The sequence below is a fragment of the Chaetodon auriga genome, chromosome 15 (genome assembly GCF_051107435.1).
Source record: "Chaetodon auriga isolate fChaAug3 chromosome 15, fChaAug3.hap1, whole genome shotgun sequence".
NCBI classification, from domain to species: Eukaryota; Metazoa; Chordata; class Actinopteri; order Chaetodontiformes; family Chaetodontidae; genus Chaetodon; species Chaetodon auriga.
This window is the reverse complement of record NC_135088.1, coordinates 13,279,307-13,303,788: the sequence shown is the minus strand read 5'-3', so window position 1 is coordinate 13,303,788 and position 24,482 is coordinate 13,279,307. Positions and strand designations below refer to the sequence as shown.

Here is a 24,482-nt window from a genome sequence, read left to right as displayed (position 1 = left end):
TGTCAGTTAAGTCAGAGCCTCTACAGTTTGCTTTAAGTGAAAATAAATTAATATTTCAGTGACACCCTCCCAAAATTGTGAAGCCTCCAGGCTTATATTAGGTTTACTTCTGGATTATTTTTTTTTCTATCAAATTAATTAAAGCAGCTTCTTTTCAGTGTGTTTAATGGCATCTCCTTGGATCCATACTTTGACCTCTACCCCTGGCTTCCTGTTTAGGTCAAGAAGAGCACTGTCAAGTTCTTACAATCGTGATGTTAGTTCAGTATGTACAGCACTTTCTTTCATTGTCCGTACGTCTCTGTAGAATCAAGTGTTTTACACAAATGTAAGAGAATAGGACATCCACAGACGATAGACAGAAGGCGAGAGGGCTTGAACAGAAATGGGACTCTTTGTTTGTCTCTGGTCTGCAGTTGCCAAAGATCAGTGAGGAAATTTGGATTTGCTTAACATGGTAAGTGTTGTACATTTTCTTGACAAATTTAATAATGTAAATCATCAGACTTTATAATCATTGCTTCCCGTGTGTAAAAGTATCAGAGCCAAAAGATGATGAGGACGGGGGGATGGGACATCTCACTGCTATTTTTAACAGTGATGTATTCGTTTCTCAGATTCCCTAAACCTGGCATGAAACGGAAGACATTATTACAAGGTAACAAAACAAAATAAGCAGAAACAGGGGAACACATTCGAGAAAGGTATCTACAAGGCTTTGCAATTTCTCTTTAAATGAGACTTAAGCCATCTTTGGAGATTGTTGGAAGCCAGTAATCCTCATTTACAGTGTAGACACAATTTTGATAAAAATCTATTTTTTCTTCTTTTTTTTTTCTTGTCAAGAAAACCATTGGTTATTGTTGCTGAATGTTACCTCACATAGGTCAGGTTCACACATACAGTACCTTCATAAAACAAGCTTTAACAAGCTTACATGCAAATCTAAGGTATTCGTGTGTAGTATTTCTTTCTTTTTTATCTATTTGATGTAGTCTCTGGTGTTATTTATCACAAATATGATTGTGATTTTCGAAGATATTGACATGAAAGAAAAATAAACCCTCCCCATGACGTCAGTGCATATGGCCAATCAGGACCATGGGAACTCTCTCTCTCTCTTTCTCTCGCTTGATCGCCCTCTGTGCGTGCGTGCATGCGTGCGTCCGTGCGTGTGTGTCAACTAGTTGTTAGCTAGCGCTAGCTATGCAGTTAGCTAGCTTGTTGAAACATTTTAAGATAGGCACCGTTAATGCCAAGAAACAGCTGCCGTTCATCATGAGAGAGGACCTCCGTTCCCGCTGCATGTCTGTGTACCTTTAATGCCAAAGAGGATGAGGGACTTTCAGAGAACAATGATAAGTTAGCCAACGCCAACAAAAAGTGAAGCTACAGTTTTTGGACCCTGGCGACTGCCTTGCTTGCTAGCATCCAGAGAGGGAAAGCTCTGAGATTTTGCAAGGACTGGATGCGGAAGAAGGATATGAGGCAAGCTGGACAGCTAATGCTAAGTGTAAGCTATGCTGGGATCCCAAATGTGGAAAACATTTCACTGTGAGCACAATTATCAAATCTGTCGAGCTAACCTAAGCTAACATTAGCCGATGACGGACAACTTACACTCACATAGCGATTAGCGGTGAAGCTAAGTTGTTGTTATAGGCTGGCGTTACATTTACCCAGTTAACGATAGGGACATTATCCAGGTTGAAATGCTGATATATGCGGCCTAGCATTAGCCGGTAACTAGCGTCAAGCAATCTAATGATGTTTACAGCTAACGTTTGTCAGCTTGTTTGCAGTAGTGTACTGCTGCTATCGATTATGTTTTCATATTCACCGAGGTGATTGAAGGCAGTGGTGATTGAACAGGTCGAATTTTACCGATCAGAAATGTACAGAGATATTCGTAAGCTAGGCTAAATTGTCTGTTAGCTTGCTAATGTCAATCAGAAAACTTAATCTAGCTGGCACAGCATTGGCCTGGACATGAAAACGGAGAGTTTTAAGCTCTGTCATCCTGTCTGAAATCGAAAAAATAAATCAGCTTCGTTAAGTAGCTTCCTTGTTGCTTTGGTTTGGTTAGGAAACATTTGCTGACAAACGTTACACTAATTTTAATCGTTGTGCTGCGTGCCAGTGTCACCTTAAGTCATTCACACCTTTGTTTTTAATGAGCTGTTATAAATATGCTACAACTGCACCGTAGTAGCTGATGAAATTATTATTACTGTAATCTAATGTGGTCCCCTTCACCTTGTGATCTTTTGCTCAATTTAATCATCATCTACTTGAAATCAAGAGGAAACTATGTAGTTTCATGATCATCATGTGGAATTTAAGGAAGTTAAGTAAAGCAAGCTAGAAATATGTCTTAAGGTGCTTCAGAACTGACTGGTGCATGTGGACAGCTGACAGACTTCCATCACAACATCTGTGCTTATTTTGTGATTTTCAGTGTAAATCCATGAATAGACATTTGCCTAGCATTAATTTCCCCCCCACTGAATGTAATGTTTAAATGCAGTTTCGTTTAAGAAAACAAACCAGTTTTGATCTTTCTTACAGATGAATGTTTTTTCATACATTCAGTGGGTTACCAATGTGCCAAAAAGTCACTCTCCTGATTACCCGACAAGGATTAGGCTAGAGTGTGGCAACGGCGGTGCAGGGAGAGAGCACATACTGGCACAAGAATATGCAAGGACTCTTGACCTCAACTGAAGTGTGCATATCCAAGACACAGAACTATTGTCCTTGATGAAACAGTCTTGGTTAACCTGCCATCCCCAATGGAAGTGCCATCATAGACACAAGATACTGTGGCTCGAACTGCTGCACAGTTTCTTGAGCTACAGTCTTGGACGAAGCATTTCAGCTTTTGGTTGAGCCTGAAGGTGGAGATGGGTTCCCAGGCTCTTCAGATACTGCGGCAGGGTGTGTGGGCTTCACTCACAGGAGGCTGGTATGTGGACCCCCATCAGAGCACGTTTTCCAACTGCTTCCACCTCTACCTTTGGATATTCCTCCTGGCCTTCCCCTTTCTGCTATACATGGTAAGCACATTTTTGTGACAGGTTGACTGCCACTATATCCAGACAAATGAAGGAACTACTAAATTCAGGCAAATGTTATCTAGCCAAATATCCTCTGTTTGCCAGACATGAGAGCTGCACAAGATATTTACACAATAGATGGTTGACACATTAGGAGAAACCACAGCATTTCTTCATAGTTAGTTGTTTAACAATGCAGACTGTTTGAGAGACTGTACAAAATGAAAGACCTGCTCCAATACTGCAGCTTTCACAAAATGAGGTGGTATTTAAAGGGAAACTGTTAACAGTCTTGATATGGTGTGCATGCAAAGCAGCAGTAAGGGAGGGAGGTTATATTTGGACCAGGAAGTCTGCACAATCCATTCACAACTGGCAGTGTGGGTAATAACTTCCACGTTTGCCTCCTAGTTCAATTTTACATGAATGTCTTAAACAATATAGGGAAATTATGGATTTGTTTATTGCATTGTGTTGCATATTTGCTGCTGTATTGTGGCTAATTTGTTTTTAAAAAAACTAAATCTAAAACAACCTTTTAAATGGTGTTGGTGCCTTCTCTAATGTTTGAGTGCAGTGAACACTTCATTTCTACTGTCTTTGGTAAGAAATTCTCTTGTATTACAGCTGTCTACATGCTTCCTCTTTGAGACAAACAGTGGGAATTTGCTTTCATTACAATAAGTACAGAGCGCTGTGTTTAGTTTGATGTGTTTTTTTTTCATTTTTTTTATCATTTTGCCAGCCAGCCAGTATCAAATAATTCCTGATACTCATTCCTTGCAGTGGACTACATTGTCTCATTTTCATATTTAGTCTCAGTTGCTGTCATTGTCTTATCACTCCCTCGCAGGCTCTTCCTCCCAGCTTGGTGGTAGCAGGCGTGTACTCTGCTGTGGTGGCCGTCTTTTTCACAGCCATTAAGGTGGTGAACTACCGGCTTCATGCTATGTTCGACCTCGGGGAGATTGTCGAGAAGAAGCAGGCCTCACTCACAGCTGAAGGAGTAAAGACAGATGAAGGAGATGAAGGGTCAGGTGCCCATGATGGGAATCAGCGCAGGTAAGAAGTTGTTTTCTGACAGATTCTGGAGAAAGGTTAAAAATTTGCAATGCTGTGAAATGCTGAAACCATTATTTTTTAATTTTTTCTATGTGTAACTTCCTCACAGGGATAGTCATGTTGGTGTAGAAATGACTGTGTTTCGGAAGGTCAACTCAACACCCCCAGTGCGCTGTAGCTCTCAGCATTCGCTGTTTGGATTGAACCAGGTGTCGGTGAGGATTGCCATGTTTTCTAGTACCATGCTTCATTGGTAATATGTGCATATATGTAGAGTATGTATTTATTGATATAGGTTGACCTTGTGTGTTAATTTATTTTTAAATTATCCTTATTCTTCAGGAGTTCTTGCCCCAGCTGGAGGACACAGGGGCCACTAAGGGTGTGTATCCAAATTCGTTGTTTCCTTCTTCTTCTTCTTCTTCTTCTTCTTCTTCTTCTTTTGTTTTCATTCTGCGTACCAGCATTGACAGGTTTTTATTTTAAAAGATGGTGTATATGATGATATATAATGTTAGCCCGTATTTAAATATGCACTGTTTTGCACTGCTTTTTTAGTGACATCTTTCCCTTTACTTCAGATATCAAAGAGCTAATGCGAGAACAAGGAAGCAATAATGTGATTGTTACGTCAGCTCACCGTGAGATCCTACGCCAGAGTTCCCAGGACACCATTAGTAAGTCTGCTACTATTCCATGACCAGAAATGAGCACAATACACACTGAACACCTAAGCCTGCCTATATGGAAACAGGTCAGGCTCAGGTCAGGCTCATGAGAAGCATAATTCAAAATCTCTGTGTTTAAGTGCATTTCAGTCTGATTTTGGTCTTCCTTTCTGCACAGGGGCTCCCAGTGTGGTCCAGTCCTGCATTGCTGCTGCTCTGGGAGGGGATTTCCCTGGTCTTATGGGAATATCTGGAGTGTCAGCCGGATTTGGGGAACCTGGAGACTGCTTGTCTATACCCCCCTCGCCATCCAGTCAAGAGGATGGAGGCGACAAAGAACAGTTGCCGGAAGTGGAGGAGTTGCCAGAACAACTGTCTCAACACAGTCCCGAGGACAATGGATTGGGGGCTTATTCTCCCCTTGGTCCCTCTGCTGAATCCGGGAGCCTGGGGGATACACCCCTTAGCCCCCTTATAAAGAGCAGCTTGAGTGAGGAGCTGAGTGAAAATCTCTTGGGTTTGGGCCTTGACCCTGTGGCGTTTGCACCTGGGACTGAGCACCCAGGCAGCCGCAGTGGGGTAGCACTAGCTGCTGGATCCACGGACAGCTGTTTCAGTGCAGGTGGAGCTACCACAGACCGCGAGACACTAAGCACTGTCAGCAGTTACCGCAGTGAAAAAACTGACTCCACTCAGCTGGAAAGTCCTTCGTTCAGCCAGCCACGGCCTGCAGATGGACAGGCTTCTGCCTCAGCACCAGCGATGGGCTCTAACGTCCCTGGGCCCTCAGACGATCCAGCAGGTCAGGATGGCAGCGACACTGACAACCTGTCAGACAGCGTGCTGTTGCGCTCCCCTTCCAAAGAATTCTCCCTCAGCCAGGGGCTAGACAGGACACTTGTTGAAGGAGAGGATTTGCCCCCTGTACTCTGTGATATTGCACAGCCCCCTCCTCTCCAGAACTCTTCCCCTTCAAGCAGTGGCCACTCAGAGGCTTGTGATATAGACAGAAATGTCCAAGTTCCTCCTTTACCCCCACCTCGGCAGGCCAATTCAGTGCCCTCAGGGCTGGCCCTGGGTCTGGTGTGTTCTGAGCCTGCTTTGCCCATATCCTCTACCCCCTTTTTACTGCCTGACCAGCATGCCCTGCAAGCCCAGCAGGTCGTGCGCCCTAAAGACTTAAAGCTGCTGCGGGCCAGTGGCAGTAGTGTGGGGCACAGACCAGGCCGAAGGAAAGCTCCACGACGGCGAGCTGGAGCAGGAAGCAGTAGTTTTGACTGTGGCTCTTACAGGCGTCATCACAATCATAGGCAACACAGAGATTACATCCCAGTGCGCAACCGACTGGGCGCCAAGGCTTACAGTGAAAGTTTGTTTGAGGATTCCAGTGACGAGGACGATGGCAGCGACATGAGCGCTGGTTCTAGTCTGGGCTCTCAGCGCCGATACAGCTCAGACGATGATGACGATGACGATGACTCGAGTTCCTCTACCTCCTGCTACTCCCCGGACCTCGCTAACACTGGCATTACATCCCCGCTCCCCCCTGCTGCTCAACTGCCCACTCCAAGGGAAGGGGATTTACCTGAAACTGCTGGCCCCTCACATTCTCGTGCTGCTCAGCGCTCTTCTAGCACAGCAAGTGCAAAAACCCATGCAAGAGTGCTAAGTATGGATGGGGCAGGTGGAGGCCAGAGCAACACAGCAGCTCTGCCATCTACTCTGCTCACAATGCCCTCCACCTCCACCCCTGCACCTCGAACTCTGACCATCTCCAAGTCTGATCTGGAAGCCCGCACTATCCACACTGATGGCTTCCCCGGAACTCATCATCATCGGCTGGATTCTCTCGGAGGTTCTTGGACTGGCAACCAGATGGGCTGGAGGGCAGAAGAGCTGGTTGAAGAGGGAGCTGTGGGAGGAGGTGAGTTGGTGTACCCTTTATAATTGGTGTCCAGAATGTGTGTCCAAAATATCGATAGGACTGTAAATCATTTATTGACCATAATAGAATATTACCAGGTATTTTAGTTTGTCTTCAACAAGTTAATACCAAAAAAAGTCCCATACTTCAGTAGTCTTTTGCCATATTATGAGTAGCCAAAAAGGGTTGACTGTAGCCACTTGAGCCTATAGTGAAGCCCTTCAGAACCATGTAGAATATCATCATTATTGCAGACAAAATGTGGTTAAATTTGCTGAAGGTAATTTAATTTGCTGAAGGTAAACAGTAATCATGTATGAAATTTGCAGTCTAACAGACCTTGACTCTGAACAGATTTAGTTGTAAAGAGTGTGATTAGCATCATGATCCTTTTTAAGGCTAATCTGAGTCATGAATGTGAAAGTAAACATTTCATTGAATGACCTTAAATCAGTGCCAGCTTCAATATTTGTGACTCATTCTCGTAGTTTACAAACCATGAAAGAAATGGGAAGCAGATTTTAAGATGAGAAAACAGAGCTGCCTAGCCACTTCAATATTTTTCACATTTTTGTGATGTGTTGTCAACAGAGACATTTCCTGTGACATCAGGATGTGCACGCTTTACAGGAGTTGCTTTTTTTAGTCTGGAGTGGAAGAGACAGCTGCAGTGGCCTGGAGATTTTGGTCATTGCCAGTCAATTTAATGCAAGATGCCAGAAAGACCAAACATCTTTTTATTACAAACAGCCCTGTTGTTATTGGCCAGAAGCTGCATTAATGCCTCACTGTGTAAACAGGGAAGTTGAAATGGTGACAGCCTTCAGAGGTGTGTTGTCTTTGGCAGATCTAAGGTGTTGCATTGCTGAACACTGGTACTGGGCAGTCAGCTTTGCTGTGTTGAAACAGAGAATCACTGGTGTTTCTCTATTGTCTTGGCCTCACAACTGTCCTGGAGACAGGAGCTAAGGGGTTGCAATGCCCCCATTGCAGCACAGGTCACTTTTTGTCTTCAACCTCCCCTTTAACCTCACCATCATGCTGTATCTCTACGAGCTTGCATTGCCTAGGGCACCTGTGCACTTGATATCATTGCAACACACGCATCATTGTACCCCCATAAAGTGATCCAAAGAAAGCATCTTGAAGGAAGTCGCGGTTCATGACCTCTTGTGAGCAGTGCCTGTCCAATTATGTCTCAGTATGTGCTTCAAGAGTTTGAGGTGTTGCTGCTAAAATAAGCAATAATCCCAAAACATGTCAGCTTGTTTACCAGACAGAAAACATATCACAGTTTGTTGATTACTGCATTCATTATCATAGGAACAGCTATCTTTGCTTTTCTTAATAGTGGAATAATGAGTTCACAGCTTTGACAACCACAACTGCAAACACTAGAGTGGGGCTGGATTCGGTATTGGCTCTCAAATCCAGAATCGATTTGTTTCGTTTTGATTCTTGATGATTCATTTACAACAGATAAATACCTGTGTTGCATGAAGTGCTTCTCAAAATTTATCCTGAGAGCTTACATTTCTTCCACATTCAGTAAGTGAGCAACACTGTTGTTTCCATAAAAGTAAAATCAAAATCAGGTTTTGTTTTGTTTTTTTTGACACTGAAGGCAATAATGGATCAAAATCAGAATCAAAATGCACTTGGCATGCAAGTATGAATTAATTAATGAAATTTTTAGTAAATCAATCTTCAATGAAATCAATAGAAATCATTAGACACATCAATGATTCTTTAACAAAAACTAGGCTTTTCTTAAACTGTGTGAACAGAAGTGCATATATTCATGTCGGTGTTTCCTGCAGTGTACTTCAGAGGAAATGAATACGCTTCAAAGAAAAATATTATTAAGCTTGGAGCACCGCCGCCACTAAACAGTTTCCTGTGAATTCAAATCTTTTGTTAATGTGCTTTAGCCTCTAATTATTTAGGGTAATCATTCATTTGGCTTATTCTTTTACACCACAGTGGGCCATCAGCACCGAGGTGTGATTAAGCTATATTCTTCATCTGAACATGGAAACAGTTTTTGATTCATAAATTAAGCTTTATTCAGATCAGGATGCTTTGTTTGCATAACTGTTTTCTACATGCATACATTACAATGGCAAAAAAAAAAAACAAAAAACCAGTGTTAGATATTGGTGTCCGTTTTTGATGCGGATGGTGCCTTGTACCGTGTATATTGACACTGTAATATAACCCATTGATGTAACTGATAACCCTTCTCCAGCCATGGCTCCAGAGGATGGGGGCAAACACGACTCAGTCAGCAGTGTTAAGAGGACCCAGGCCATCCGCAGGAGACACAATGCTGGGAGCAACCCTACACCGCCCCCGTCCACCATGGGATCCCCTCCCAGGTTAGCCGACTAAGTAGAGTAGATGCCTTGTCTCAGCTTTATTTGCCCCAACCTCTACCAAGTCTGCAGTAGTTGGAGTTGTCAACAGTTATACAGTATTAAAGCCCTAAGAAATAATAATCCTGATTAAAATTGCCTCTGTGTTTTAGGCAAAATATGTCTGGGGGTTTCTCGTAAAATTATTATTCTCCGCAGGTCTTGGTGAAATGAATAATGAAACATTAATTAATTGAAACTATCACTCAGGGAACTTGCCAGCCTCAGCATCTGGACAGATGGAGTTTAGGCTTCACGCTGCTAAAGAGGCATTTTAAAGCCAGTGCTAGACAATGTTATTCTACACGTTCTCTGTGTTTTTGTTCCCGTAGCCTTCAGGACCTCCAGCGGGCTCGAACATCCTCTCACTCGCGGACCCGCACACTTCCCTCAGCCTTACAGTTTGCCTCCTCACTCCTACTGCCCCGCAGCGGCATCCATGAGGCCTCCACCTTTGACGACACATCAGAGGGGGCGGTGCACTATTTCTATGACGAGAGCGGTGAGTGTAGTTCAACGTTTTAGGAAATGGGCTCATTGGCTTTCATGTTGAAAGTTAAATGAGAAGATTGATACTTCTCTCTTGTCTGTCCTTTAAAATATAAAGCCACAGACAGATAGCTTAGCTTAAAGAGTGGACACAGGGGAGACAAGCTAGCTCTGTCCAAAGAGTAGTGTAGAAACTGAAGTGTAAAAAGACAAGTTGAGGCTTTATGGAGAGTTGTGTACCAAACTATTTCTTGTCTGGGCACAACCACTTCCTGGAAACTTGCTGTCACCATGAGGTTGCCAGGCAGCCAGTGGAGACTCCTTTGGACAGAGCCAGGCTAACATTTCACCCGTTTTCAGTCTTAATGCTAAGCTAGGCTAACTGTCCCAGCTTTTCTCAGACAGACCTGAGATGAGTAGCGATCTTTTCCCACTTCTAATTAACATTCTCCTTGTCTTTTCCACCTATGTTTGTAGGTTGCTCTGAAAATGTGGGCAAACCAAACACACAAATGTATCATCTGTGCATTCTACGATTATTCCCGTGGAAAGTATCAATCTCAGTTTTCTTTCTGTTGTGAAACAGGAGTGAAGAGGTCCTACACATTTGGACCTGCTGGAGGCGGTTATGAGGATCCAGTTCAGTAAGTTATTAAGTTTTTATCACCAGGTTCTTTTTTTTTCATGCCTATGAGGTTTAATTAGCTGTTGGAAAGCCATGAAAAATACAATTAATGCCATAAAATGTCACGCTTGCAGGGAGAGGGAGAGACAGTCCCAGTCCTCAAGCTTCACCTCCACTGAGGTCCAGGAAGGGGCACCAGTCCTGTCCATGCTCCAGCCCAGACCTGTGGTTTTACAGGGCATGCAGGTGCGCAGGGTGCCTCTGGAAATGCCTGAGGTTAGCAGTCTTTGATGTTTGATATTGCAGATAATTTCAGGAAGAAAGTCATGAAAATAAGCCCGGACTCTGTCTGCCTCAGAGGAAACTATCACAGATTGGCCTTGTTGTTTCTCTTTCTGAATTCATCAACCGTCTCTCACCTCGTCTGTAGTTTGATCTGGATCACGAGTCTCTACAAGAGTCCCAGGAAAACACTCTGATGATTGAAGAGAAAGCCAAACCCAAACAGTACTATCGCTTTTGGGTGCTGCCCGGGAAGTGGCTGAGAGTTCGATATGATCGATTGGCTCTTCTGGCCCTGTTGGACAGGTAAATCAAACTGTGGAGTGGAGGAGAGATAATACTCTGTTTGGCCTCTTGTTCCTCCAGAACAAAGCAAAGCATTCTGTACTCTGTGGTCCCTGCTATTGACTAATATTTAATGAATAATGCATGTCAGTGCATTTGAGCCATGGTGGGAAGTGAACTTTTTAAAATGTGAACATCTACCAGCCACTTACAGATACTGTAAATGTTCAGATTCGCCAGCCAGCCAGCCAGCCAGCCACTCAATAATAAATCAATATTTCCTGTCTGAAGACTATCAGCCACTTTCATGTTTTACCAGCATTTCGCTTGTTGGCTTGTGCTAGTTTTCCACCCTGATTTGAGTCAAGTAAAGTAAAGTAAAGTGAAACTGTGTTCTCTGGCAACAAAATCCAGACTACATGTGCACGTGTGCAATAGTCACATCGCAGGTGTGTTGAAAAATGTTACATGTCCAGCTGATATCATGTCAGATAAATTATCTTCATCAAATGATGTGTTCTTTTATCACGAAGTTGCCCAAATACCAATTTCTCTGCCTTTTGTTGACAGAAACCGCCGTGTGGGAGAGAACGTGTTTGCTGTGGTGCTGGCCAGTCTGGTGGCCTTCTTGGGGTTCCTGCTGCTGCTCCAGGGCTTTTTCAGGGACATCTGGGTCTTCCAGTTCTGCCTGGTCATTGCTAGCTGCCAGTACTCTTTACTGAAGGTACGTTACCTCTGGATTTCATCTCAGCTGTATGATTTTACTGCTCTTACTGCACGTTTTAATCACCCTTCCTGCACAACCAAAGCATACAGCTTCTATGTTTACACTGAACGGCTCCATCAACACACTGAACCCCCATTGTTTTCATAATGTATAGAATATACAGTACGATATGAGCGTTTTGTAATGCAAAATGTATGTGAAACCTATGAAAATTTAATCTCCTGCCTCTTTGTTTTAGAGCGTACAGCCAGATGCAGCTTCTCCCATGCATGTGAGTACCGGTTTTACCTTTTTATATGCTAAAATGTTCTCAAAGCTGATGCTAAAGCTATGCATATCAGCTTGTTATTGTCATGTAATTGTGGCCGGTCTTTTTGTCTGTTGTTCAACAGGGCCATAACTGGATCATAGTGTACAGTCGGCCGGTCTACTTCTGCTTGTGCTGTGTGATGATCTGGATCTTTGACCTATCTGGGCGCTCTGGCAACCTGCAACCCTTCTCCCTTTATGGTGTCACCTTCTTCTCTGCACACTTCCTGCTCTGTGTCAGGGATATGCTCATTGGTCAGTTCTTAAGGTGTCCAGGTCACCACAACACTTCAGCAGTGTCTGTATTTGATGTTGGATGTTGAATTTCCTTTTTCTTCCCACAGTGTTTGCCTTGTGTTTCCCGGTCATTTTCCTGTTTGGGTTGCTACCTCAGGTCAACACTTTTGTGATGTGTCTGCTGGAGCAGATTGACATGCACATTTTTGGTGGGACTGGTAAGAACATGTCTACACAGACGGGATGATGATCTGACACTCTGTCAGGAAATTGGAAAAGTGTTACTTTAGAAAGTGCATATGATCATTTGCATTTAGGTTCATCCTGATCTCTCTTGTTCCCTCGTTCCTTAGCCACTACCAGCCCTCTCTCGTCTCTGTTCAGCCTCATACGCAGCATCTTGGTGGCTGCTCTGCTGTATGGATTTTGCCTGGGTGCGATCAATGTAAGTAGAACAGACACTCCACTTGAAAGTGTATTTCTGATCAGAATCAATGTGGACAGCCCTTAATTTGACATTATGTTGTTGTTTTTGTTTTGTTTATGAACATTAGGCACCGTGGGGGGATGCCCATGTGCCAGTACTTTTCTCTGTGTTTTGTGGCCTACTCCTGGCCTTATCCTACCACCTCAGCCGCCAAAGCAGCGATCCCACAATCCTGTGGTCAGTATTTTGTGTTTTACATTTACAAAACACGAGTGACCTGCACACAGGAGTGTGCCTGAATGCACCCCGTATTGATATTGATAGTACACCTCAACTTTTTGTTTCTCCACTTACATCAGGTCACTGGTCCGGTCGAAATTATTCCCAGAGTTGGAGAACCGAACCCCAGAAGAGCCCCCTGTGGAGATCAAGGACCCTCTTCCAGAGAAGCTGCGTAACTCTGTGGTAAGGATCACGGCTCTCTTACCTGCACAGACTGCACTTATTTGATTTCACTGTGTCTGTAAATGTAACTCGCTGTCTCTTTGTAGAAAGAGATTCTTCATTCAGACCTCGTCATGTGTCCCCTCATGGCTGTGATTACCTTCGCCATCAGTGCCAGCACAGTTTTCATCGCCCTTCAAGTTAGTTGGAACAGGGTTTATGATCCTTTCTCAGAGAATTTTTGTGAGATTTTTCATGCTAATTTCCCTTGTTTTTTCCTGATCCACAGCCTGCTCTTAGCTTTGTCTTGTACATCCTGGCCGGAGTTGTAGGCTTCATTACACACTATCTCCTGCCTCAGCTCCGGAAACAGCTGCCATGGTTCTGCCTGGCTCACCCTGTGCTCCGCTCCAGAGAGTACAGCCAGTTTGAGGTCCGAGGTGAGTGTGCGATTGCTCTTTTATCTTCATTCACATGCAGAGAAACATGTGTGCCAAGGTATCTCTGAAATTATAACAAGAAAACCACCAATGCAGAAAAGCTGCATGGGGTTAATGAAAAATGGGAATATCTCTGAACAGAGTGCAACAGCAACAAACTAATTATTTTACACCGTTACACAGCTTCATATTTCAAGTATCACTGGTAGTCTCCATAAATCAACACTTCTACCCAGGTAGCTGTATTAAAATGAAAAGAACTACAGCAATTTTATTTCAAGCCGTTTTTGTCTAATTAACATGATGGTGCATCCTCCTGCTGTACATCTTCCCTCCAGATGTCATGTGTCTTCTCGAGCAGTTCCATCTCCAGTGTTTGGTAACAGTTAGGCATGTCAGAGGTACCGGCCCTAGCAAAAGATGTTTATCTTTTTCAGTTAGAATCATTTTCTGCCGTATTTATTTCACAGCCGTGAAGAGCTTTAGGGGCAACATGAGGGTAAAAGCCAGTTCGGATCGTGGATCTCCACCACAAGCATGTAAAATTGTTTTGCTCTCTATTTGCCCCAGATGCTGCTCAGTTGATGTGGTTTGAGAAGCTGTATGCGTGGCTTCAGTGCGTGGAGAAGTATTTCATCTACCCGGCTGTGGTGCTTAACTCCCTCACGACTGAAGCTCGAACTGTGGGCCAGAACCACAAAGAGCTGGACATCTAGTAAGGCTTTCCTCATTCTGTCTCCAAACTGTTTCACATCCACATATTCTTCTGCTCTCCATCTCTGTCCCCAGGGATGTGTGCTGTTGGCTGTGTGTGTTGGAACCATTGGACATAAAATTAATAGACATGCTCTACCAGCCCCAGGTGTATTACTTACTGCAGGCTGTGGCTTGGAAGCACGAGATACATGATATTTACTCTCTCAGTTGTTTCCCTTGTTTTTGTAGACCAGCCAGTCAGTATGGTAGTCTATGTAAATGTGAAGACATTTGCAGTTAAGCTGTAGTACACGCAGGCAGCCGCTTGCATTTGGGTTTGGAGATGTCATGTCATCCCTCGTGTGTCAGTGATTTCCTCTCTGTCTCCTTCCCGTCCAGCAGCCGAGCTCTCTTCATCTCAGTAGCAGGCATGAAGTTGCTGCGGTCGTCCTTCTGTGCCCCGTCCCAGCAGTACGTCACGCTGTGCTTCACCACGCTCTTCTTCCACTTCGACTATCCACACTTCTCGGAGACCTTCCTAATCGACTACTACTTCATGTCCATCCTGTTCAGCAAGGTTAGGACGCACACCCTGTCATCTCCGAATTTTGATCAGGAATATTATGACTCCAGCTTGAAAAGCTGAATTTGCCCTCTGGTTGATGCTGGGTGTGGTCAGATGTTTGCTCTGTTGCACCTGTAACCACACCCAACAGCGATGTCATGCGCTCATGAAGTATACCTGTGCATCACTGCAGCACAGTGAGCAGTTAATCAGGTGGTTTTAAGTTACTCTTTAATCTGTTGAGTCAAAGGTCTAGTGTCTGTGCAGTCATGTGAATACACGTGATGTGTGTTTTTAATGCACTCGCCCTCCTCAGATGTGGGACCTGCTGTACAAACTGCGCTTTGTGCTGACCTACATCGCCCCCTGGCAGATCACTTGGGGCTCAGCCTTCCACGCCTTCGCCCAGCCCTTTGCCGTGCCCCGTATCCTTCAGTGCATTATTGTAGAGATGTTGCTGTTATTGTGTTATGCATTTCCAGAATAAGCTACCAGGGCTCTGTATATTACGAGTGACCTTCCATCGTTTCTGTTTTTTCTTCATGACATATCCTTAACTCCCGTTTCTTCAGACTCTGCTGTTCTTTTTGTCCAGGCCATCTTTTCTGCCATCTTCTCCACACCTCTCAATCCTGTCCTAGGCAGTGCTGTGTTTGTCACCTCGTACACCAGACCTGTAAAATTCTGGGAGCGAGACTACAAGTATGTGTTTGGAAAAAAAACATCTCTATGGATGTATTTTCACATCTGTACACAGTCCAAATCTGATGCATTTCCATCCAGTTCTGATGCGAGTTTGTCATGTTTGCAGCACCAAGCGAGTCGATCATTCCAACACCAGACTTGCCACTCAGTTAGACCGCAACCCAGGTACGCCACAACAGTCCCTCACCATCTAATTATCTCTCTGGCTCGTCTTATTTTTGCTCTGTTGCTATGGTGATGGTCTTTTCTTACAGGTGCTGATGACAACAATCTGAACTCGATCTTCTACGAGCACCTGACGCGCTCACTGCAGCACAGCCTGTGTGGAGACCTGCTGCTCGGCCGCTGGGGCAACTACACCACAGGCGACTGCTTCATCCTCGCCTCGGACTACCTCAACGCCCTGGTGCACATCATCGAGATCGGCAACGGCCTGGTCACCTTCCAGCTGAGGGGTCTGGAGTTCAGAGGTCAGCGGCTGGGCGGCGATGGAGGCTGGCAGTGTTTGTAGCTTGTAGATTGAGCTCAGTTTTAGTTGCTGCTGGTTTGATCGTATCACTTGGGTATCAGTCAGGTGGTCTCATGGATTCATTTTTATTTATAGAGATCAAGCTGTTATAGCTCAGTCAGTTCTATTCTTGAAGAAAGTTGCAGTTCACATCCTCCTTTTTTGAATGGCTCTGCTCATCTGTACCCGTATTTATTTATTTTGATGTGATTTTACTTTTTGTGCCAGCTCTTATAGTATATTTTTATTCTTCTGAATAAAACATCAGTTTCATTGTTTCAGGTTTATATTAAGTTCATCCTAAAATCAAAAATACATGTTTTTCCTCTTTCTGCTATTTATCCATATATAAATTGTTCTAGGAGATTTGTCTTCTCTCAGTTATAATGGAACTAGATGGTACTCAGCTTGTGTTGCCCAAAGTGCCAAAAAATAGATTTGAAAAACTCAACAGCAGCGTGTCTTTCCAGAAATCATGAACTACACCAGCCACATGGGATGTAAACATTAATGGCCTCCTCCTCAGCTGAGCTGTAACGTTAGCTAGCAGTATCGGTTAGCTCTAAGCTAGTCTCCACAAGTTAGCAATGTCAGACCAGGGTTAGGAGACATGCTGTGAGCAATGATTAAAACTTGCTAATAAAGCAGACCTGTATGATCTAAGTTTATAGTCTATCCTAAAATTAGGTCATTTCATTCACCCAGAGAGAATGTTTATCCTTCTTTTTAATTAGTCCAGTGAAATTCTGTTTTTTAATTCATGTTAAATGTAAATTTGCTTGACAAGGACAGCTCTTTGCTTGTGCTGCTCTGATCTTCTCCTGCTTCACATCTGTCCAGGTACCTACTGTCAGCAGAGGGAGGTAGAGGCCATCACCGAGGGGGTGGAGGAGGACGAGGGCTGCTGCTGCTGCGAACCTGGACACCTCCCCCACATGTTGTCATTCAACGCTGCCTTCGGACAGCGCTGGCTGGCCTGGGAGGTGGCCGCCACCAAGTACGTGTTAGAGGGCTACAGCATCAGCGACAACAACGCAGCCTCCATGTTGCAAGTATTCGACCTCCGTAAGATCCTCATCACATACTACGTCAAGGTAAGCCAAAGACCCAAGATGTTCATGTGTGTGTGCACTTGGTCTGCAGGTGTCTGTTTACATGTCCTCTTGCTGTATTAAAGTGATCTTGATGTTGAATAATTTGGTTCACGCGTTTGTTCCCACCAACAGAGCATCATCTACTATGTGAGTCGATCCTCTAAGCTGGAAGAGTGGCTGACCAATGAGACGATTCAAGAGGCTCTGCGGCCTTGTCTCGGGCCCAACTACGTAGACAGCGACCCCACCTTCAACCTGAACATCGATGAGGACTACGACCACAGGGCCTCCGGCATTACCCCTTCCTCCTTCTGCATGGTCTACCTGGACTGGATTCAGTATTGCAACAGCAGGCGTCAAACGGTTAGACCGACCACAACATTTACACTAAAAATGAGACTTGGTTATGTACAAAATAAGAAAAACGCCTTTAATAACAATTTTTCTTTATTTCCATTTTTAACCTTGAGAGATCTGAATCAATATCTAAAACTTCCTCCAGGTCCAATCTGTGTTTGTCTGTAGAACAAAAAGTGCAACATTTCATCTTAACTTCTGTATTGTGTTGCAGCCGGTGACTTGTGAAAGAGACTCTCCACTTGTCAACCTCTGTTTTGGGCTGTGCATTCTGGGGAGAAGAGCTCTGGGCACAGCCTCTCACAGCATGTCTGCGAGGTAAGACCACCAGGCCGTGCCACCGCGTCTCTCAGTGCGGCTGCTACCACCTGTCTCTACCCATATATGTCCCAGCAACATGCAAGACTGATTCTTGTTTTTCTGTTTGACAGCTTGGAGCCGTTTCTCTATGGCCTCCATGCACTCTTCAAGGGAGACTTTCGCATCACGTCTCCCAGGGACGAATGGGTGTTTGCAGATATGGACCTGCTGAATCGAGTCGTGGCACCGGGAGTGCGGATGTCCCTCAAATTGCATCAGGTAGCATTTCTCACAGAAGAAGAAAACAAACCCTGAGGTTAAAATAATGACATGTTTTTGTTGTTTTTTTTAACTGAATCTGCCATCTGCGTTTCCGTCCAGGACCACTTCACATCTCCAGATGAGTACGAGGATCCAATGGTGCTATATGACGCCATCACTGCCAACGAGGAGAAGATGTTGATATCTCATGAGGGTGACCCCGTGTGGCGCAGCGCTATTCTAGCAAACATGCCTTCGCTGCTGGCACTGCGCCACATCATGGACGACGGCAGCGACGAGTACAAGATCATCATGCTTAACAAGAGGTTCCTCAGCTTCAGAGTCATCAAGGTTACTGCTCTTCTTTATCACCTGCTGTTGTCGCTGGCTTGTTTAATTAGTTGATTCGGTTCATGTAACTGACGCCCACACCCAGATATGCTGTTTATCTGAAGCCTGTCCACCTTTGTGCTGCCCCCTGCAGGTGAACAGAGAGTGTGTACGTGGGCTGTGGGCGGGGCAGCAGCAGGAGCTGGTTTTCCTGCGCAATCGCAACCCAGAGCGCGGCAGCATTCAAAACGCCAAACAGGCCCTGAGGAATATGATTAACTCGTCATGCGACCAGCCCATTGGCTACCCCATCTACGTGTCCCCCCTCACCACCTCGTACGCTGGGGGGCACAGCCAGCTCAGGTCTGTGTGGGGAGGACCCGTCAGCCCACACAACATCTACACCTGGCTCATCAGCAGCTGGGACAGGTGTGTGATCTAAACTTCATGCGGCAAATGCACACACACACACACACACACGCACGCACGCACGCACGCACGCACACACACACACACACACACACGCAATCTGAGCGTCTTCATTTTTATTTTGTGTCTCTGCAGGTTACAGAAGGGCTGTGGCGCCGGCTGTAACAGCGGAGGGAACATTGAGGACTCGGACTGTGGAGGTGGCTCCACCTCCATCTCCACCAACCCAGCCGTTCACACCACCCAGAGCACACCAGCCTCCAGCCTCCCCCAGCCACACATCACCACTGTCCAGCCCTCCATGGGTAAGAAGTGAAACCGCTTCCCTCCGCCTGCAGTCCTTCCTGCCAAGGCTCTGAGGGTCGAGGATGTCTGACACTGAGATGTTTCCTTGATCAAGTAAAAATGACAAAATCAAATGTCTTTTCTTGCATTTCAGGCACAGACAACCCCGTAGGTCCAACCCAGAGCTGGCCTCACCACCCCCAACCTCTCCCATTAGCTCTACTCAGCCAATCAGAGGGCAGGATGGAGGCAGGACTGCTCACATCCCTGCAGCGTACATCCTCCATCCAGGGGCTCCTGGGCCAGCAGCTGTCCAGCTCCCAGCTCTCCTTCAGCGGCTCTGTTGCTCCACCTCCTTTGCCAGGACCAGAGCGCTTCTGCCCGGCGAGCCTCCTGGAGAACTCGGGGCACAGAGCGGGCCAGCGGGCTGGCCTCGGCCAGGGCGGAGGACCACACTATGAGAGCCACTTCGGCAAGTGGAGTTTTTCAGGCAGGAAGGGCTTTAACGGACCAGCTGCAGTGGAGGGGGAAGGAGGAACAGTACAGACCATACGCACACAGGTGAGGAGGCTGATGCTCTGTTCGCTGGTCACTCATACCTAAGAGTTATGTCCAACATGGCCAGAGCACAACTATGAGGACAACTGTACCTCCACACTGTCTTCAATCCAAGTTCAGCTGATGTTTTGGTCTGTAAATCTCAGCTCATTCCCAAGCCTGAGCTCCTTTGATCAAGAAACAAATATAGTCTGGCTTATTTATTCAGAGCCCATTCTGTTATGTCAAAACTCTGCTTTTGGCCAACAAAGAGAATCCAACTTCACAGCAAAAAGAGGCGTCTGTGTGATGTAGCACTGCAACGATCAGTCAATCTATAGAACATCTTTAGAATCTGTTTATCGTTTTGAGTCTCTCTCTGCCTTTTTTGAATAAGAAAAAAATGCCTTCATTTTCTGGCTCCACTTCTCAATTTTGAATATTTAGAGTGTAAAATGGGCTCTGGTGGGCATTTTATGCCGTCGGCTGACATTTTTAGATCAAGTAATCGAGAAAGTAATTGTCAGATTAATCAGTAATGAAAATAATCATTAGTCGCAGCCCTGCTACGTTTGCTATGTTTTATTAGTACAATTTTGAATATGTTTAAATATGAACAAGGGCTGGACATTAACATTATGAATGTGTGAGCTGTGAGCGAATAGTTACTTTCTCACTGTAGAGGAACACAAACAGGAAGTGGGCCACAACTTAACAATGTTTTGTTAAATTATGATCAGAATTGCTCAGTGGGTAAACAAGCCCTCGCTGTACCTGCATGAACTACACTTCACTTGATTTGCGCTTGTTTGGACCCTGATATCGCTGCTTGCTCCAGTGTGTTGTTGTTGTTTGAAGCAACATTAAGGAGCTTTTCTTTGCCTGTTCAGTCTGCAGAGACGTGCTGGTGATGCATAAATACACAAATCAACCTGGGTGTTTTCAGAGGTCTGACATGTTTTCAAAGGCGGTGCAGATTTTCTGGGATGAACATTTAAAAATACATAACTGTCTCATCTTTTACAGCCTGCTCCTCCTGTGCCCCTACAAGAGGCCAGTCTGACACAAGATCCTCTGGGAGCCACCCAGACGATGGATCCAACCCTGCTGACGGCAGGGGACCCCCCCACCCCCCGAGAGGAAACCACAGAGCTGCCTTTACTTGAGCACCTGCGCTGAGTCTGCACTGGGAGACCCCGAGTGACATTCTCTGCAGTGAAAGCACACCGCGGTCGACTCTGGACCGGGCCCGGCCCGCCCAGGTCAGACTCATTCCAGCTTTCGGGACTCATTCCATCAACCCCCGTTCAACTAATTCAGTGCAACTGCGACTTCCTCTAACGGCCCACTGCAGCACTGGATGGATCTGGTCACACACACACACACACACACACACACAAACACAAACACACACACACACATCACCCCTCTCCTTCTCAGCCAAAGGAGTTCAACATCTGATAGCATGTGGAGCTAAAATCACAAAATGATTTCCGCCAACCTGCTTATTCCAAAGTCCGCTTTCATCACGACTCACAAGGCCTGATGATATACTCGTTCTTCTCTTTTTTTCTGACAAAGGCACGCGGTGTCTCTATGGACAACCTTTTGGTTGGAACAGTAGTGACAGGCCAGAAAGGCCAGTGCAATTATAAGGGATATTTTGCTTGAGGATTGATTATTTTTCTATACTGGAGAATAGAGCATCGCCTCGGACTTTTTCTCTCACTTGACACCTGCAGCAGCAGTGTTTTGTTTTTTCATAACCAATTAAAAGAAAAAAAAAAGATCTTACAATATGTTGCTGTATGCGAAGGTGAAGGATATGTGGAAACCATGATAAGCCTTGTTTTGTTTTTCCCCACTTGACCACGCTCACCGGGCCCACAGTCATGTGTCAAACAATATTTAATAGTACATATTGGCCAGTTTCAGGAGCCTCCACGTCTTCTTCTTCTTCCCTGCACATTATACATATTCAATAAGAAAAAAACAACACATCCCCACCAAAATTGTCATCTTTGTCCTCTGGCCTGTTTCCTACAGAGGTGCCTGACAACATCAACACTCAACAGTTCTGTCTTGGAGCAAGTTTCAGGGAAAAAAAAAACAAAACAAAAGTCCCTTCCATCCCAGCCAACATGTGGTGCTTTTACCACTAGTTTACAGTCTATTTAGGCCTGGACGCCAGTCCTGAATCTGACTAGCAACACGGAGCTGTGGGATGACTTCGGACAGAGCTGGTGCCCGTGGATCAGGATCAATCTGTGAAAATTGTGTTGATCACAAACCTTCAAACTGGGAGTGTCAGAAACTTCAAGGTGTTTTTCTTTTTGTTGTCGCTGTTGTTTTTACTTGAAGAAGCGCGAGTTCCTCAGTGTTTAAGGGCCGCTGAGTTTGTTTTGACGCCCTCTCTGATCAGATCCACTCAGCTCATGACTCTCAATAGCAGGGACCCAGGCTGCTTCGTGTTGGGGGGGCTCTGTTTTCTTCGCCTGCAGTATGGCGCCTCCCGTTACTATACTACTGCTTCTGCATCTCCTGCTACTACTAATATACCCACTACTACTGCTGTTCCTACAACAGTTAAATCCAGCGTTTTAGTTGGAAATAAAGTTGAATAAATACTGAAAGCAAAGGTGGAATATTTATTTGATTAATATTGTCTTACAGATATCTTTAACGGGACTTGTCAATATGGTGTGCTGATGTATCGAATTGGAAATCGGCCTTCTGTCAACTGTACCACCACCGCCGCCGCCGCCCCCACCCCACCCCCCACCCCTCCCTCAATTTGTTTCATTTGTATCATCTCACCAGTGGCTGTCTTTTTTTTTTTTTTTTTTTTTGTTAAGTGTGTAACATAACTGGAAGTATTCCTGAGAAGTCACTTTAAGTTGGTTTCTTTCCCACTCTTGCACTCTTTTTTTTGTTCCACCACTGTGAAACTCATGCAACACGAAAAAGGGAAGCTGGCATTTCGGACAAATTCGGCCGCAAACGTTTTCGCAGGTCCAGTGGCTTTTTTTTTTTCCCCCCCTTTCCCTGCCCGCTCGTCCGCGGTGGTTGAATGACTCTGAAGTAACCTAATCGTCGTAGCAGAAGACTGCCTGGTGTGCTAATTTTCTCACCAAATTATCTCTCCGGAGCAGCGTTCCCCTGTAGGAAACTTGAAAGCAGGCCAGCGTTCTCAGGGTCTAAAACGGGAAAGAAATTGACTTCTTCTGCGGGAAGACTTTTTGGCCAAAGGGAGAAAACTGAAAGGGGGATTAAAAAAAAAAAAAAAAGTCTCAGAGTTATGAGGCAGGTCGAGTAGTGGGATCACACTGACAGGACACAAGATGCCCCCTTTGCAGTGTTGTCCTCTCCGTGGGTTAAAACGCATTCTGCACTCTGCATGCTGTTTAAGCCACATGTTTGTTTCATCACTTTTTTCCCCCCCTTGCTTTCAGCTCCTAACAGCATCTGAACAAGGGACACACCTTACAAACCTTTCTCGTTGTTGCCGTTTCCTTTTTCAAAAATCTTTCCAGCGGCTCCCGGATGGCCTCCAGCGTCGGCCGCGGAGAAGCTACGGCGGGCGAGAAGTGCGTCGGTATCCCTCGAAACGCGTCAGTAACTCCCTCGACTCAGGAAAAACAGAGACTTTTCTGATCAGATGCTGTTTTCTGTTTTTCTTTTCTTCCTCATTCATCTTGTCCAAAGCAACAGGAGTTTTGTTTTCATTGCTGGGAGTTGAGGAAAGCACAAGTTCACGGACAGACCTGGGCGTCAATAAAAAAGGGATTTCCTAATCTCTGAAATTATGTACAGCATGTTTGGTATATAAATATATATTTAAAATATAAATCTATTTTATTATTATTGGATTTTGGGTTCTTTTGCATTTAGGACACTATGTTGAGGTTTAGGGGAGGGACTCTTGTGTTTACCCATCAGAGGGGAGAGCTGAGTGGAGAGAGGGGCTCTTCACGTTGAAATGTGCAGTTTGGGAAGAATCAATTAATACTTCTTTTGCACAAAATGTATCATACACCATCCCACTTTGTTTATCATTTTCTTTTTTTTTTTAGTTACTTTGGGAGAGGGGTCTTTTATTTAAGAACTTTTAAGTCGATGTTCAATGTTCTGTACAGTTTTTTATGTGATTTTTTTTTTCTCCTATTTAAATTAAAGGTTTTTGTGTCTTTGTTTGCAAATCAGCAGCTGTGAGTGTTTTCATTTTCCCTTTCTTTACTCTGCTGGCTTTTTCCGAGGGAGTCTGGAGAATTTGCCTTCATTTCTGTTCATTTTGAAACCTTAAAAATGATTTTTTTTTGTAACACCCAGCAGGACTGCTGCAGTTCCTTGTGCTCTTCAGTCAAACGATCCTGTCGTAATGTGCTATGGATCAGCTAACTTGCTGTTTCATAAGTAATTAACCTTTTTAACCTCTCAGTCGGTGTGCAGTAATTATCCTGCAAATTTAACAGTTCATATAAACGATTGGCCGTATTTGTTCAGTGTTTTCCTCTGTGGCAGAGGGAAGTCTTTCCTCCCACAGAAAGCCGACCCGACGGCCTCCTGCCGTCTTTCTTCTCGACACTGAGCTCTTTCTCTGACGCTTCAGCTCGCCGGCCTCGAGCGCCCTCCTGATCCGACAGTGTAGTTCGTCTTCCTGCATGTGGCGACTGTGCCGACCCTCAGGTCTGTGGCCGTACTTGTGATGAACGCAGGTAACATTCAGAGTGCGTTTATCCAAACAGGTATTTGATCCCAGATTAGATGTGTAAATGCTCTGTCTGCAGCCCTGTTTGGACATGCGCTCTTTGCTTGTTCAGACATTCACATGTTGATTTCTGGCGAAGATCAATTGCACAAACACTATTTTCTGTTTTAAGTTGATGAATCCAAAGTTAAGGGTGAGGTTCAAGGGCTGACAGGCTTCTGATGAAAGTAGGATACTCAAAGATGACAGCTTGTCGATTGATGATTAAAGCGAGACAGCTCTTTTTCATCATGTAGGTTTAATGGCTCTCTGACTCTG

General features: G+C 44.9%; 1 protein-coding gene across 3 annotated transcripts; it reads left to right on the top strand.

Annotated features, from left to right (window-relative positions):
• Positions 1–1,183: 1,183 nt before the first annotated feature.
• LOC143332665 (pecanex-like protein 3) lies at positions 1,184–23,631 on the top strand. Of its 3 annotated transcripts, none has more exons than XM_076750370.1 (36): positions 1,184–1,513; positions 2,569–3,056; positions 3,910–4,118; positions 4,228–4,333; positions 4,461–4,500; positions 4,700–4,795; positions 4,965–6,710; positions 8,959–9,088; positions 9,457–9,626; positions 10,200–10,257; positions 10,373–10,484; positions 10,669–10,826; positions 11,376–11,529; positions 11,771–11,803; positions 11,925–12,096; positions 12,186–12,296; positions 12,432–12,523; positions 12,633–12,742; positions 12,865–12,970; positions 13,057–13,149; positions 13,239–13,389; positions 13,960–14,104; positions 14,485–14,662; positions 14,967–15,075; positions 15,223–15,352; positions 15,462–15,520; positions 15,610–15,825; positions 16,704–16,957; positions 17,090–17,320; positions 17,529–17,632; positions 17,746–17,893; positions 17,996–18,226; positions 18,360–18,634; positions 18,770–18,939; positions 19,074–19,480; positions 20,483–23,631. In XM_076750370.1, the coding sequence occupies exons 2-36, from the start codon at positions 2,904–2,906 to the stop codon at positions 20,633–20,635; spliced, it is 6,810 nt and encodes a 2,269-aa protein (XP_076606485.1). In that variant the 5' UTR covers positions 1,184–1,513; positions 2,569–2,903; the 3' UTR covers positions 20,636–23,631. The 3 variants fall into 3 exon arrangements, with proteins under 3 accessions (XP_076606485.1, XP_076606484.1, XP_076606483.1); XM_076750369.1 differs by having other exon boundaries at positions 10,373–10,514; positions 14,488–14,662; XM_076750368.1 differs by having other exon boundaries at positions 10,373–10,514.
• The last annotated feature ends 851 nt before the right edge of the window (positions 23,632–24,482 follow it).